The sequence below is a fragment of the Canis aureus genome, chromosome 11, assembly GCF_053574225.1.
Source record: "Canis aureus isolate CA01 chromosome 11, VMU_Caureus_v.1.0, whole genome shotgun sequence".
Lineage (NCBI taxonomy): Eukaryota > Metazoa > Chordata > Mammalia > Carnivora > Canidae > Canis > Canis aureus.
The window spans coordinates 64,287,898-64,300,322 of NC_135621.1; the positions used below are offsets into that span (position 1 = coordinate 64,287,898).

The following is a 12,425-nucleotide window of genomic DNA, read 5'->3' on the forward strand; positions in this document are numbered from 1 at the left end:
AAGTTTTTAATATTTTACAAAATGAAAAAGCCCACAAAAAGTTCTAGCACATTCCAATGTACTCTACAGCGCTAAGATTCATCATACTGCATTAAACTTAAATACATAAATACAGCTAAGAGTTCCTTAAGATAGTTTACAAGAAAAATTACTGAGGAAAAAATATCCCACCAAGAATTTTTTTTTTTTTAAAGGAGGGGAGGGGAGTAGTAGAGGCAGGAGGAATTCAAAGAAACAGATTAATCCAGAAAGTGAAATGGCAAGTTCCCATTCCTACATTCACAACGGGAAAAAACGTATTAGGAAACATTTTTCAGGGTCAGAAATGTATCCCAGCAAATATATGCTTAACAGAATTTGAGAGCTGATTCCGTGATTACTAAAATTATAAAATAAACCACAAAGACTAATCTCAAGGGTGAAAGGCATCTAGCAGGTCACTCACTAAATACTGTCAGTTTTCTAACTGATTTTCAGTTGTTGAAGACAGGATCCAGGATACCTGAATTTCATTAAGAAAAGAATTATCAATGTCAAAAACTAATAAGCAATTCTAGAACAGAAGGACAAAAAGTAAATAAATGGACTTGGTTTCCTAGAAGGGATCCAATGTTCAGCTTTTATGGCTGAGCAAAAGAATAATCTTAAACATTTTGAGGCTGGATAATTCTTAGCTAGGTCAAGGGGATGCAGGGGAAATGGTCTTGTGCACAATACAATGTTTAGCTGCATCCTGGGTCACTACCTACTACATGCCAATAATACCCCCTTCTCCCTTTAGCCATGGTAACCAAAAGTGTCTCCACACATTACCTAATGTCCCCGGCAAACAAAATGATTCTAGTTTAAGAACCACTCTTCAAATTATAGCTTTTCTTCTTTAAAACAAAACCCCACACTTTTTTTAATATAAGGAATACACAAAGACAATAATTACTTAATATCTTCATTCTATAAATATTAGGCAATTTTAAATTAGTAGAATTAAGTACATTAAGCACTTGAAATCGTACACTGATAACAAATGTGTGCATGAAAATTCCTGACATTTTTAAACATCTTAGTTTGAGTTTTTTTTTTCTAGTTTCTCTACTTGCCACTCCAAAAATAAATATTTATAGAAATTATTTAACATCAACATTAACTTTAGAGTAAAATATGAATAAAAATATAAAGATTTCTAGCAAAGGATACTACAATCATTTTCCAGGAGTTAGAAAAAAATTATACATCTGAGAAGGGATTTTTGAACTGAAATTCATTCAGCTTATAAATAGCACCATTGAATCCTAGGAAACTTATTTTTAAAGACTTTTAAAATAAATGTTTATTTAAAACACAGGTAACACTGTGTAAGAACTAAGGGCACTCTTTGGTTTGTTGTTTATAGACTCTGTAGCAAAAAAAAATTTTGGAAAAATATATATCATCTCATTAACAATAACTATCTCTAATAGGAAGAGATAAATTATGATGACTTTCATTTTCTGTGGTATTACCCTTACTATAACATCTAAATTTTATAAATAGTATGTATGAATGTTTATTTAGTCAAAGACACATCACATTTGCTTATTTTAATTTTCTAGAATGGTAAAAATTATGAGACAGTGTAACGTTTCTGTTAAAAAAAAAATTCTATAGAGTTCCCTAACACATTCTTTAAAAGCACAAGGAATTATTTAAGTATAATTCCCACAAATTGCAACCATAATCAAAATAAAGAATTTTGCAATGCCCAATTAAATCATGAAGCCATGATTTTTATAAGGAATGTGTAGAATACCTCCTATTATTCAATATTTCCTGATAATCTAAATAGAATCTCAAAAATCTTTAATGAATGACTCATTATCAAACTAAACTCTGAAGTTGAAAGATTTTAACAATTTTTGCCAACACAGTTCGTTTTATTTTTTACATTTAGTCATGATTTTTAACAAACAGAATTTCTTAATTAAAACTATCTACTCACCTTTCATTTCAGTCGATATATTCATAAATGTTAATTTGCTTTATTTCTGTATTACACAGGGTATGTCTAAATTAATTATACAGATATTCATTAACACAGAATTTTTTGATCATGTTTCCATGGTAAATGGAAATTCAAAATTAAAATACTGTCTCCTAGTCCAGGAAGAAAAAAAAACAGCAAATGAAACAAATGACTCAACTTGATTCAACTATGAGAGATTATTTGATGTTCTTGGTGAGGGTTTTAGTGAAACTTTTTTTGGTGCTGGTGTTCTGCCTTTCAATCATTGTAATACTTTCCTAGAGGTGGAATTCTGTCTAGAGAGTCTTATTCATGCATATCTTCTCAGCGTTCAAGAATTTTTAAAGCTCCACAATATTTACTGGGAACCTATATTGCCTATTTCATGGCAAAACGATACATATTAGGAATAAAAGTACTTCTATTACTAACCCTTCACTTGCGTTAAGTTAAGCTTTCTACCTGCCCCAACAAAACCTTTACTTTAAGAATATTTTTGTACATGTTAGCAGTAAAACAAAACAAAACAAAAACAAATTCACTGTAATAATGGGGTATAAAACCATTACCTTCTCCTAAATGCTTCCAGATGCGTCTTCAGCATAAGGAGTCCTCTTTCTATAACAGTGAGACTTGAGTGTGATTCCTGTTCAAGACTGCTAGAAGCTATCATGAGACTCTCCATACACTTACTAATAAATTCTTGCTCCTTCTCCAAACCCGTTTTACCTGAAAATCAGATGTTTAGACAGTGTCTCAATCTTCTGTGTTAAAAAAATAAAAAATAAAAAAAAAATAAAAGGAATTGCAGCTAAATTAAACATCCCCACATAGGGCAGCCCCGGTGGCACTGCGGTTTAGCGCCGCCTGCAGCCCGGGGCATGATCCTGAAGACCCTGGATCGAGTCCCACATCAGGCTCTCTGTATGATGCCTGCTTCTCCCTCTGCCTGTGCCTCTGCCTCCCTCCCTCCCTCTCTCTCTCTCTGTCTCTATGAATAAATAAAATATTTTTAAAAAAATAAAAAATAAAAATAAAACATCCCCACATAAAAAATTATCAGACAATATTCCAACTCACTTACCGTTAATATAATAGGAGTTAATATACTGGATAGCTGCTCGACTGACATCACCAGACTGTGCTCTTAGAGCAATGCCCCAAAATTGGTCCATACCACAAAGCTAAGAAAAAAAATACAATGACATCTGTAAATTTTATTGCCAAAAAATGTAAATCATTAGAAGGCTGAAGTAGTTTCAAGTTTCAAAGTCATACAATATCAATGAATTTTAATATTCTATAAAGTATTTAAGGGTAATTCCTGTTAAAATTAAATAAAATGATAAAAGCTTTGAAAATTTCCTCAAGAACTGAAATATACCTGTACTGGTTCTACAGAAAAAAAAAAAAAAGAAAGTTTAAAGCAGCTGTTTGTCTTTGTGTATGTTGTGTTTAACTCCAAAGTTGTGACTATATAGTGGGAAAAATTCAAATCCTCAAAACATGCTACAAGTGAATAAAAAACAAAACACATTTACTAGCAGAAAAAAGCTTCAGTGCTTTCATCCAACTTACTTTTAGATATTCAGAGAAAAATTTTAAAATATGCTAATAAACCAAGTTGTTAAATTTTTAATTTTAACTGTGTGATGACCAAAAGAATGTTTTCACTGAAAACTACAGAAAAAATGGAGTCAAAGTTCTCCAAAGTTGAGCAGGCTAAAGCAAGGTATCCTTCTAATAGCGTTCATATCATCCACTACTTTTTAAGTAGTTCATAACACTAAAAAGTAGTGTTACTTCGAAATTAGAGTAGGACTACTTCTTAGGTTAAAACAGATCTGACCAGTTATCTGAAATGACCAAATTGAAATTTGTCAAAGTAAGAATTAAGACCAAAATATTAAAAAAAACAAAATACTATTCAAACAAGGAAAAAATGTAGGAAGAGATTATCAAATTACTCTAGACCCAATTAAAATTATTCTTTACCACATAGGTTAATATCAGTTTTACCCATCTTTCTCTTTACCTATTCTCATTAACTTCTAAAGAAAAATTAATGAAAAACATGAGTAGATACTACCTAATTCAAAGCTAGCATTAATAAACTGGAGTGTCCAATGAGGAAGACTATCAAATAATCATCTGTGTTGGGAGAGAGTCTAAGAAATAATGCCTTCAAGAAAACCTAGCAGCCACCTACTGAGGCAAATCTAACAGTAAGCCAGAAATAAGACTAGCAATTTGTGAGTCTTCAGTTAATGAAAAGACATGATATGTCAAGATGATTTAAGGTAGACTGTATTCTAGGAACTCTGGAGCTGTCCAAGAGCAAGTAAAAGGTTGGCCACACAAATGGCTTAACAATCAGACTTTAGATAAATCCACTCCTAGTGGACAGAACTACTTGATTATATTAGCTAGGAGCTTTCAGGGGACTGAAAGAAGACTCAGATGGCCTCTTCTGCATTAAGGAACGTATAGTAAGTTTTTATTAATCACAACCAAGGTTACATTTAGCAACAATGACAACAAGAATCACCAAATGTGCTTTTTAAAACTTAAGAATAACAGTCTTCATAGTAAATTCAATGCCTGGTAGACGGCAGAAATTAATTCAGTAATCTAATCTGAAAAATAAAAGAAAAATTCCATAAAACCTGAACTAATAAAATGACAAGTCTAAGTCCATACCTCAGAGTTTGAACCGCCATCATAGGCACTTGTCGCCAATCGAGCCAAGTTACAGAGATGCTGAAACAGGTTTAAGCCAGTCATACTAATTGTTTCAGGTTTTAGCTGGGGCATCTTAAAAAAAAATTTTTTTTAACTAGTTTAGTGTGACAATACATTTTATCAAATTTAGATTAACAAATTTAACAATTTTATTGAAGTCATTGCAGAGGAAAATGTATCAGCTCAAACTTTTAGTGATGATTTTAAAAATTAAAAGATAATAATTTCATGAAAATCTTATTCAGGTCATAATTGAAATCTTAATATGTATTTTAATTTTCAATATATATGTAGATCCAAATTGGAGGACATGAATAAGAAGTTTTATCACTTATTATATACCAATCCCATTCACATTTATAAGAAGTGTAACTATATGTACAGTTTGTATATAAGTTAGGGCTTAAAATTAAGATCCTCAAGGATTTGTAGCTTTGTAGATTAAGTGGTTTAGTTTATATGTACCAAAACTTATTTATATATAGTCAATTCTACCAGAGAGAAAATGAGTTTGCCAAGACTCAAAAATAAGCATAAAATAAACAGTCTATTGCTTTATTATTCTCAGGTTTCAAAATTCAAATGGAAAATTATTACCTGAACCAACTGTAGCATCTGATAAAGAACAAAAACTGGACTGAAAAATATCTTTAATAACAACACATGACAGCACCTCCTAAAAAGGATTTTTTGGAATCCACAAAAAATCTGGAGATTGGCTTATCTCTACCACAGGACTGGCTAAAACCACAGCCAACTAAGAGTCATAAAAGGCAGCTCTCATTTATATTCATAGACTAAAAACACTGTAGAAGATAAAATTAAAATCTAAGTGGCAAAATTACATAAGGACTGATGAACGACAGTACACTTGTCTATTTTACTTTTTTTTTTTTTTTTACACTTGTCTATTTTAAAAACCTATGACAAAAGAGGAAAAAACTAACATTACAGAGTTTATATTTCAAGAGATAATGAAGAAATATGGAAAAACAACATTAGCAGTAAAATAGTCTAGAAATAAAATTACCTTCTCCAGGAAAAGATGTTTGTAGGTTTCCATTCCCATAGCATGCTGATCTTTACTTCGAACTTGATTTAAAAACCAATGGAGTGCATCATCATAACACTCAGCATCTTCTACTAAACAATGCCATAAAATGTCGACTTGCTCTAAACTTAATCCTAGATAAAAATTACAAATTTTGAATCATGATTCATACAATATCTTGGTCCTAATTCAATGTACTAGAAGCACCAATATATGCAGAAATATAAAGAAGATATTTTATAACATTTTATAAAAACTGTTTTATAAGAGTTTTCACATCATTTATGCTTTCAAAACATACTTATATATAATCCATATATAAATCATCTAAAAACACACAACTTATAAAGTATCCTACAAGAGCCGTTTCATCTGGAAAGTCAATCTCATTAAAATAAAAACATATCATTGTATTACAATAAACAGGATTAATAGAGGGAGGTAATCCCAAAAGTTGAGGAGTCAGTTCTAAGGTTTAAGGGTTAAGAGAGTACATGCACATCATGTTCAAAGATCATTCTATGCATACAGAAGAACAAAAAATGCCAATAAGCATTATTTTTGGAACTATGGTGGTGGGGGAAGGATCTGTATAATAAAGTGAAAAGAGAAAACAGCAACACGTCAGGATATTCAATTATATTCAAGAAGTTGATATAATGAGATGAAATCTGTATGGTACTTTGACCCATTAATAAATGATCCCAAAGTCTGGCAGAAAGAAGGCAAAGAACTGCTCAGAACCAAAGAGAAGGCATTATAGGAAATCACAAATTTGAATATGGATAAAAGGAGAAAATCCGGAAAGGCAGAGTAAAAGCATCACAGGGATTTTTAAAGTTCATCATAAAGGGGTTCTAAAGCCTAGGTTGTTCCCCAGAACCAGAAGGGATAGGAAATATGATACAATCATAAGAAACCTATTTCATGGGAAAAACAGATGAGATCCAGAATAGAAAAAAAAAAAAAAACACCTCAGAAAATATTTACTTAGTAGCAACATCAGTCTACAGACTTTGATCAAAAATAGGTATCCTATCAGTTTCTCACATAACCATACAAGTTGAAGAACTTATACCCTGGAAGCCAACATTTAAAAAAAAAAGAAAAGAAAGAAAAAAGACTGGATGAATGAATGAACCAGAAACAATCTTTAGAGTACAATTACATTCAATAATTAAGAGAGAAGAAAGCAAAAAGTTGAAAAAACAAACACAGCAACAAAAAAACAGTATCCAGGTTAACTATAGTAAGCTATATCATAAAATAAGTTATCATAAATGAATCACCAATCCACATTCAAAAGGCAATGTATAAGCTTTCATTATTAAGCTTTTTAAAGAATACATTATTGGTATATTAAATAAGTATTCACTCATCAAATATAACTTTGGAGTAACTATTATACCTGACAGGAACCATGCGAGTAAGAGAAAAACGATTATGATGTGGGAGAAAAAGTTTTCAGCTTGATTCCATTTGAAAATAGCTATTATAAGCCTATACACTAAGAATCTACACTGTGCTCCCTGGAATGGGAACAGTAAAATAACTAATTCATTACTCAAATACTGAGAATAGTTAATGGTTTCCAGTAAGAATCTTAATTAAACAAATATGAAACTTCACAGTCATGTGAAATTATTTATGCTGATAATATCTATCTTGGTTTGACTTGTCCATGTATAAGATTTTTTTTATTGTTCATTTCTTATATGTTATCAGTCATCATGGGTATGATAGAAGACCTAATAATATGAAATAGAAGTTCCTATCAAAAACCAGTGTCTCATTTTAAAATCTTTTGGTATCATGTTAGTGGCATTTATTACAAAGAGCTTAACTTGAAGAAATTACAGAGTTAAAAGTAAAATGAACAAATGGTGTATCTCAACCACAGACGTGGACTTAAGAGCCATGATGACATGACATCTCTTACGTTAGCAAGACACTTATCAGTTTGACTCTATTAGCCATAGTTAAAGAAAGAGAATGCCCTAGAACAAAATTTGTTGACATGCTCACACAGAAAAGAGTATATAAAGAGTGAAAAATAACACAAATGTGTCCCATAAGAGAAAAGGAGCTCTGGCCAAAAGGATGTCAGGCTTCCTCCTCTCCTTTGAGAACATCTTAGTGTGTGGATTTAGATATGGTCCATACCCTAAATACACCAGACCAATTTCTTTAAGGTTAATTATTAATGAAATCAAGTTTTAAATTAATTAAAACTAGGGCCTCTAAAAGTCTCTATCGCCTGTGAAGCCAAGCAATTTGGGGTAAGACTTGACCTGATAATAATATGTAGACAGTGGCTATTTACAACTAGAGTGAAAAAAGGATTATATAACTAAAAGAAATAAAAAATATAGCCACCCCTAAACATGGTATCTTTCCCTACCCCAAATATTTTGTTCTTGAAGTGAGCTGTTTATCCACCGAGAAACTGGCATTTTCAGAGACTGAAGCAGAAATGTGTCAGGGTCACGCTCATATTGCCATACATACTGAGGACATTTGGTATTGAAAATATGAATTAAATATTAATTAATCACTATAGAAATCTAAAGGCATGAGCACATTTAACTGGACTCTTCCAAGAGCCAATACAGACCTAAAAACTGATTAAAATACTGATTAAAAGACTGATTAAAAAGCTTACTGAAATGATCAGGTGATCCCAGAGTTGAAAACACACAAGTCAAGAACTGAAGTCGAACTTGAACTTCGGCACTATGGCTGTACCTATATTTAAAAAGTCATTAAAATAATTAACTGAAAGATCCTACTTCTTAATTATTTTTAAAGATTTAAAGGCCCTAATCTTAAATTATACCAAAGAAGTAAAATTCCATCGTAATATCATTAATTATTAAATATTTTAATTACAATTGACCCTCGAACACCATGGAGTTAGGGGTGCCAAACCCTTTGCAGGTGAAGATTTGTGTAGAACTTCTTGACTCCCCCAAAACTCAAGTACTAATGGCTTACTATTGACCAGAAGCCTTACTGAGAACATACACAACTCAAATATTTTGTATATGTATTAAAGTCTTACAATAAAGTATGCTAGAAAAAGAAGGTTACTATGAAAACTTTAAGAGAAAATACACTTATAGTACTGTACTGCATTAATTAAAAAAAAATCCACATGTTAAGTGGACCTATGCAATTAAAACCTATGTTGTTCAAGGGTCAACTGTATATAACTTTGGTTATACAGAAAAAAGGTCATAAAAGCCAAATGGTATGTTTGAGATTTATGTTACTTAATAAATTATAAAAATCTGCAAACAATTAGAAAACATACTTTTAAATTAGATGAGAAAGTACGTAAGAACTCAACAGTGGAACAAAAGAAATACGTCATTTTGAAATTATGAAATATGCACATAGGTTAGAATAAACTGCATCTCTATCCAAAAACTGCATGTTTCCTTATCACTGTCCCATCAGTGACAATACTATATTCCTTAAACAAGAAATGCTAATGAGGTATCATTTCCATAAATCTAGTTCATAAAGAATACAGCTAATACAAAACTGGCATTTTTGAATGTTACTTCAAATCTAAATAATTATAATTCATGTGCACAAAATCAATAGTAAGAGTTGGAGGCTTGTTAAGTAGGTGACTTCACAAAGTTCTCAGGGAATTCAATTTGTAACATGTGCAAAGGAACAGCATTTTAAGAATCAAGTGTTGGTCTGTCAGGGAAAGGGTAGGAGATATATCTGAAGAGGCAGATAGGGGCCAGACTGTGGCCAGCCTAAAGTGTCAAACAGAAGAATTTGGTATTATTCTAGATGGAAAAGGAGATCACTAAAGGGTGTTAGAGGTAGAGGGGACTCATGATCAGGTTTACATTTTAGGACTCCTTTAGCAATCCTGTAAACTACATAATGAACTGTGTCTGTGATACTACAAAACATTCTAATTCCCACAAGCACCTGAGCACCCAGTCAATGAAACTAAATCAATCATGAGTTCTTACCTCTATATTATAAATAAAAGGCTTGTTGTGGATGAATTGCCCAAATTACTTTGCCAACAAAAGGCAGCAGCCAGTCTGAGCCCTGATACTAGGTTGCAGAGAGTCAAAGCACCTCAATTCAACTTCCTATATAATCTTCAACTAAGTGCAAAATTTTAAAAGCTTCCCAAAATTAACTGGTTTCAACTGTTGAAGTTTAAAGTTAAGGTTTTCTAAAGATTAAGTTTGCTGAATATTACTTTTGCTGTCTCATATTAACGTTGGCAAAGAAAAGATGAACTTTCACTTCTTTATTGTTTGCAGTGTCCTTGGTGAAGATGAAAGTGTGGCAAGATGGCAGTTGCGAAGGAGGGATGAGAGTAAGCCAATCACAGACTAGAATGCCATCCAGATAAAATTTAAGACAGCTCCTAACAGCTTCTCATCTCTCTACTAAAAAGGATGATGGGTTTTGTAGCAGAAGCCTGGAGTACAGGTTAAAATTCGAGTTCTAGCTAGCATCCATCAGTTCTGTGATTTTAAGTAAGTTACTATACTTCTCTGAGCCTGAGGGACACTAGTCACACACATAAAGGAAGAATGAAATCTTGTCCTGTACAAAATGCTTTAATTTCCTGCACATTTCCTTCCTGTATTTGCAACTCAGTAACAGACCAACCCTAGAAGGCATGTACCCAGTCCCTTTGTCCTCTTTTCAGCTTCCACAGTTAGAGCCACTGGTTCCACACTTCAAAGGATTCTGCTCTGTCAGGGTATCACTGGCTGCTAAAATCACTAGCCAGGAAATTTCTTGAGATGCAAAACAAAAGTTAACATCAATTGCTGACAAGTTCTCATGGACTCGACTATGGCTTCTGACATTATAGGAAATATAAGACAAAAATAATCTCCCTACAGGCATGAAATTTTAGTAGAGAACTTAAGCCTTAAAAAAAAATTCTGTTTGTAGCCTCTTTGTTGACACAGACAGGATTTTCTCTAGAGGCCACTGGTTCAAGAAAAATATAATGTATCTATTTGGGAAACGAAGTGTTATCTCTCATACCACCAGAATCTTTTTGTCCTAGGTAAAAATCTTAGAACTTGCCTACTAAAATCCCCATGAACAAATGGAAAACAATGGGCTACACACTCAAAAGGTCAGCATGCTTTAACAAAGGGTAGCAAATTTACAGCTCTGTTTTACAACCTGAAGGAACAAGGCAGTTATACCAAGAGGCTAGACAACATCTCTCTGTTTTAAGGTTTTATTCTCCTTTAGATGCCAGGCCACAAGGCAAGACCAGAGGATTGGAAGGATAATATATATCCTAAGAAAGTTTAAAACTCATTCTCCAAAGAGCATTACTCCACTATCTTTTTCACCACAGTAACAATGCTTGTATGAGGCTCCACCTCTAATTCCACTAACAAAGTCAGCAACTTCCCTGTAGCCAATGCTGTGAATAATCAAAACTCAGACCTGTGTTTATTTTTTTGGCACTTAACATCGGACTTTTTCTTTTTGAGGATGATTCACCTTGGTCTTATCTTCCACAACCCTTTCTAAATTAAGCCTCCCATCCTGGTTCATCAAGCCCACAGGCTTGTAGTGGTGGTGAAAGCTCTTTTGTAACCTTAGTGTTTACTTATCTATGCACAGGTAACTTGAATTCTGTCTCCTAAAAATGCTCAAGATGTGGGTTGTGTGGTTCTGCTTATCAATCTTGTGGTTTTTACAGATTTATGGAGATGCTCAGACACAGGAAACCATAATTATCTTTAACCTCTGCTTCAAGAATTAAAAGGAAGATACAGACTACAAAGAACATTTAGAATTTTAATAGCATTTAAAGAAATTTATCTTATGTAGAGATAACTTTGTAAACAAAGCTACAGAATAAATTTAAGGAAATAACTCAGAAATAATTTGATAGGCTTGTAAGATAGGAGGTCTTTAAAAAAATCACTGAGTAAGGGTGCCTGGGTGACTCAGTGGTTGAGCATGTGCCTCTAGCTCAGGTCATGATCCCAGGGTCCTGGGATTGAGTGCCACATCAGGGTCTCCAAAGGGAGCTTGCTTCTCCCTCTGCCTATGTCTCTGCCTCTCTGTGTGTCTCTCCTGAATAAATAAACTTTAAAAGTTTAAAAATCACTGAGTAATCAGTAATCAAAAAGGCAAGGCTGCTTGAGTTTAGATTTTAGAGGGCTCAAAATACTAGGCTGAAGGATCTGGAATTTACTTTTTACACAGAGAAGAATCTAAATGGGGATAAAGAGCAACTCTGTTGTTTGTTTTGTATCATAGTTTGTTATTAGCCAGGTAACTATAGTTTATAGATTATCTATGTGCCAGGTGCAACTTACTAAATTATTTAATTCTTATAAAAATTAATCAAAATAAGGTTGAAACAATACATTCATCTTCTAAACCCTTCTAAACAATACATTCATCTTCTAAACCCTTAGTCTGTATGGTTCACAAGCCCAGGTTCTTTCCTTCAATACTATATTACAACTCCTAATATAATGAAGATAAGAAATTAAGGAGTAAGGCAGAGAATGAGGCAAAACAACTGATCCAGAAGTTGGATAACAGGACTGGAACAGCATCCATGGGAATGTCAACTTGTGAAAATACATGAAATATATTTTA

General features: G+C 32.8%; 1 protein-coding gene across 3 annotated transcripts in view; it reads right to left on the reverse strand.

Annotated features, from left to right (window-relative positions):
• The window catches only part of USP34 (ubiquitin specific peptidase 34), a 245,570-nt gene that overhangs the window by 103,346 nt on the left and 129,799 nt on the right, over positions 1-12,425 (reverse strand). For all 3 annotated transcript variants that reach the window (XM_077915546.1, XM_077915544.1, XM_077915547.1), the window contains exons 21-25: positions 8,455-8,537; positions 5,772-5,926; positions 4,700-4,813; positions 3,084-3,183; positions 2,569-2,728 (exon numbers count right to left, since the gene is read on the reverse strand). In XM_077915546.1, the coding sequence (XP_077771672.1) occupies positions 2,569-2,728; positions 3,084-3,183; positions 4,700-4,813; positions 5,772-5,926; positions 8,455-8,537 (612 nt within the window). The remainder of the gene's footprint in view (positions 1-2,568; positions 2,729-3,083; positions 3,184-4,699; positions 4,814-5,771; positions 5,927-8,454; positions 8,538-12,425) is intronic.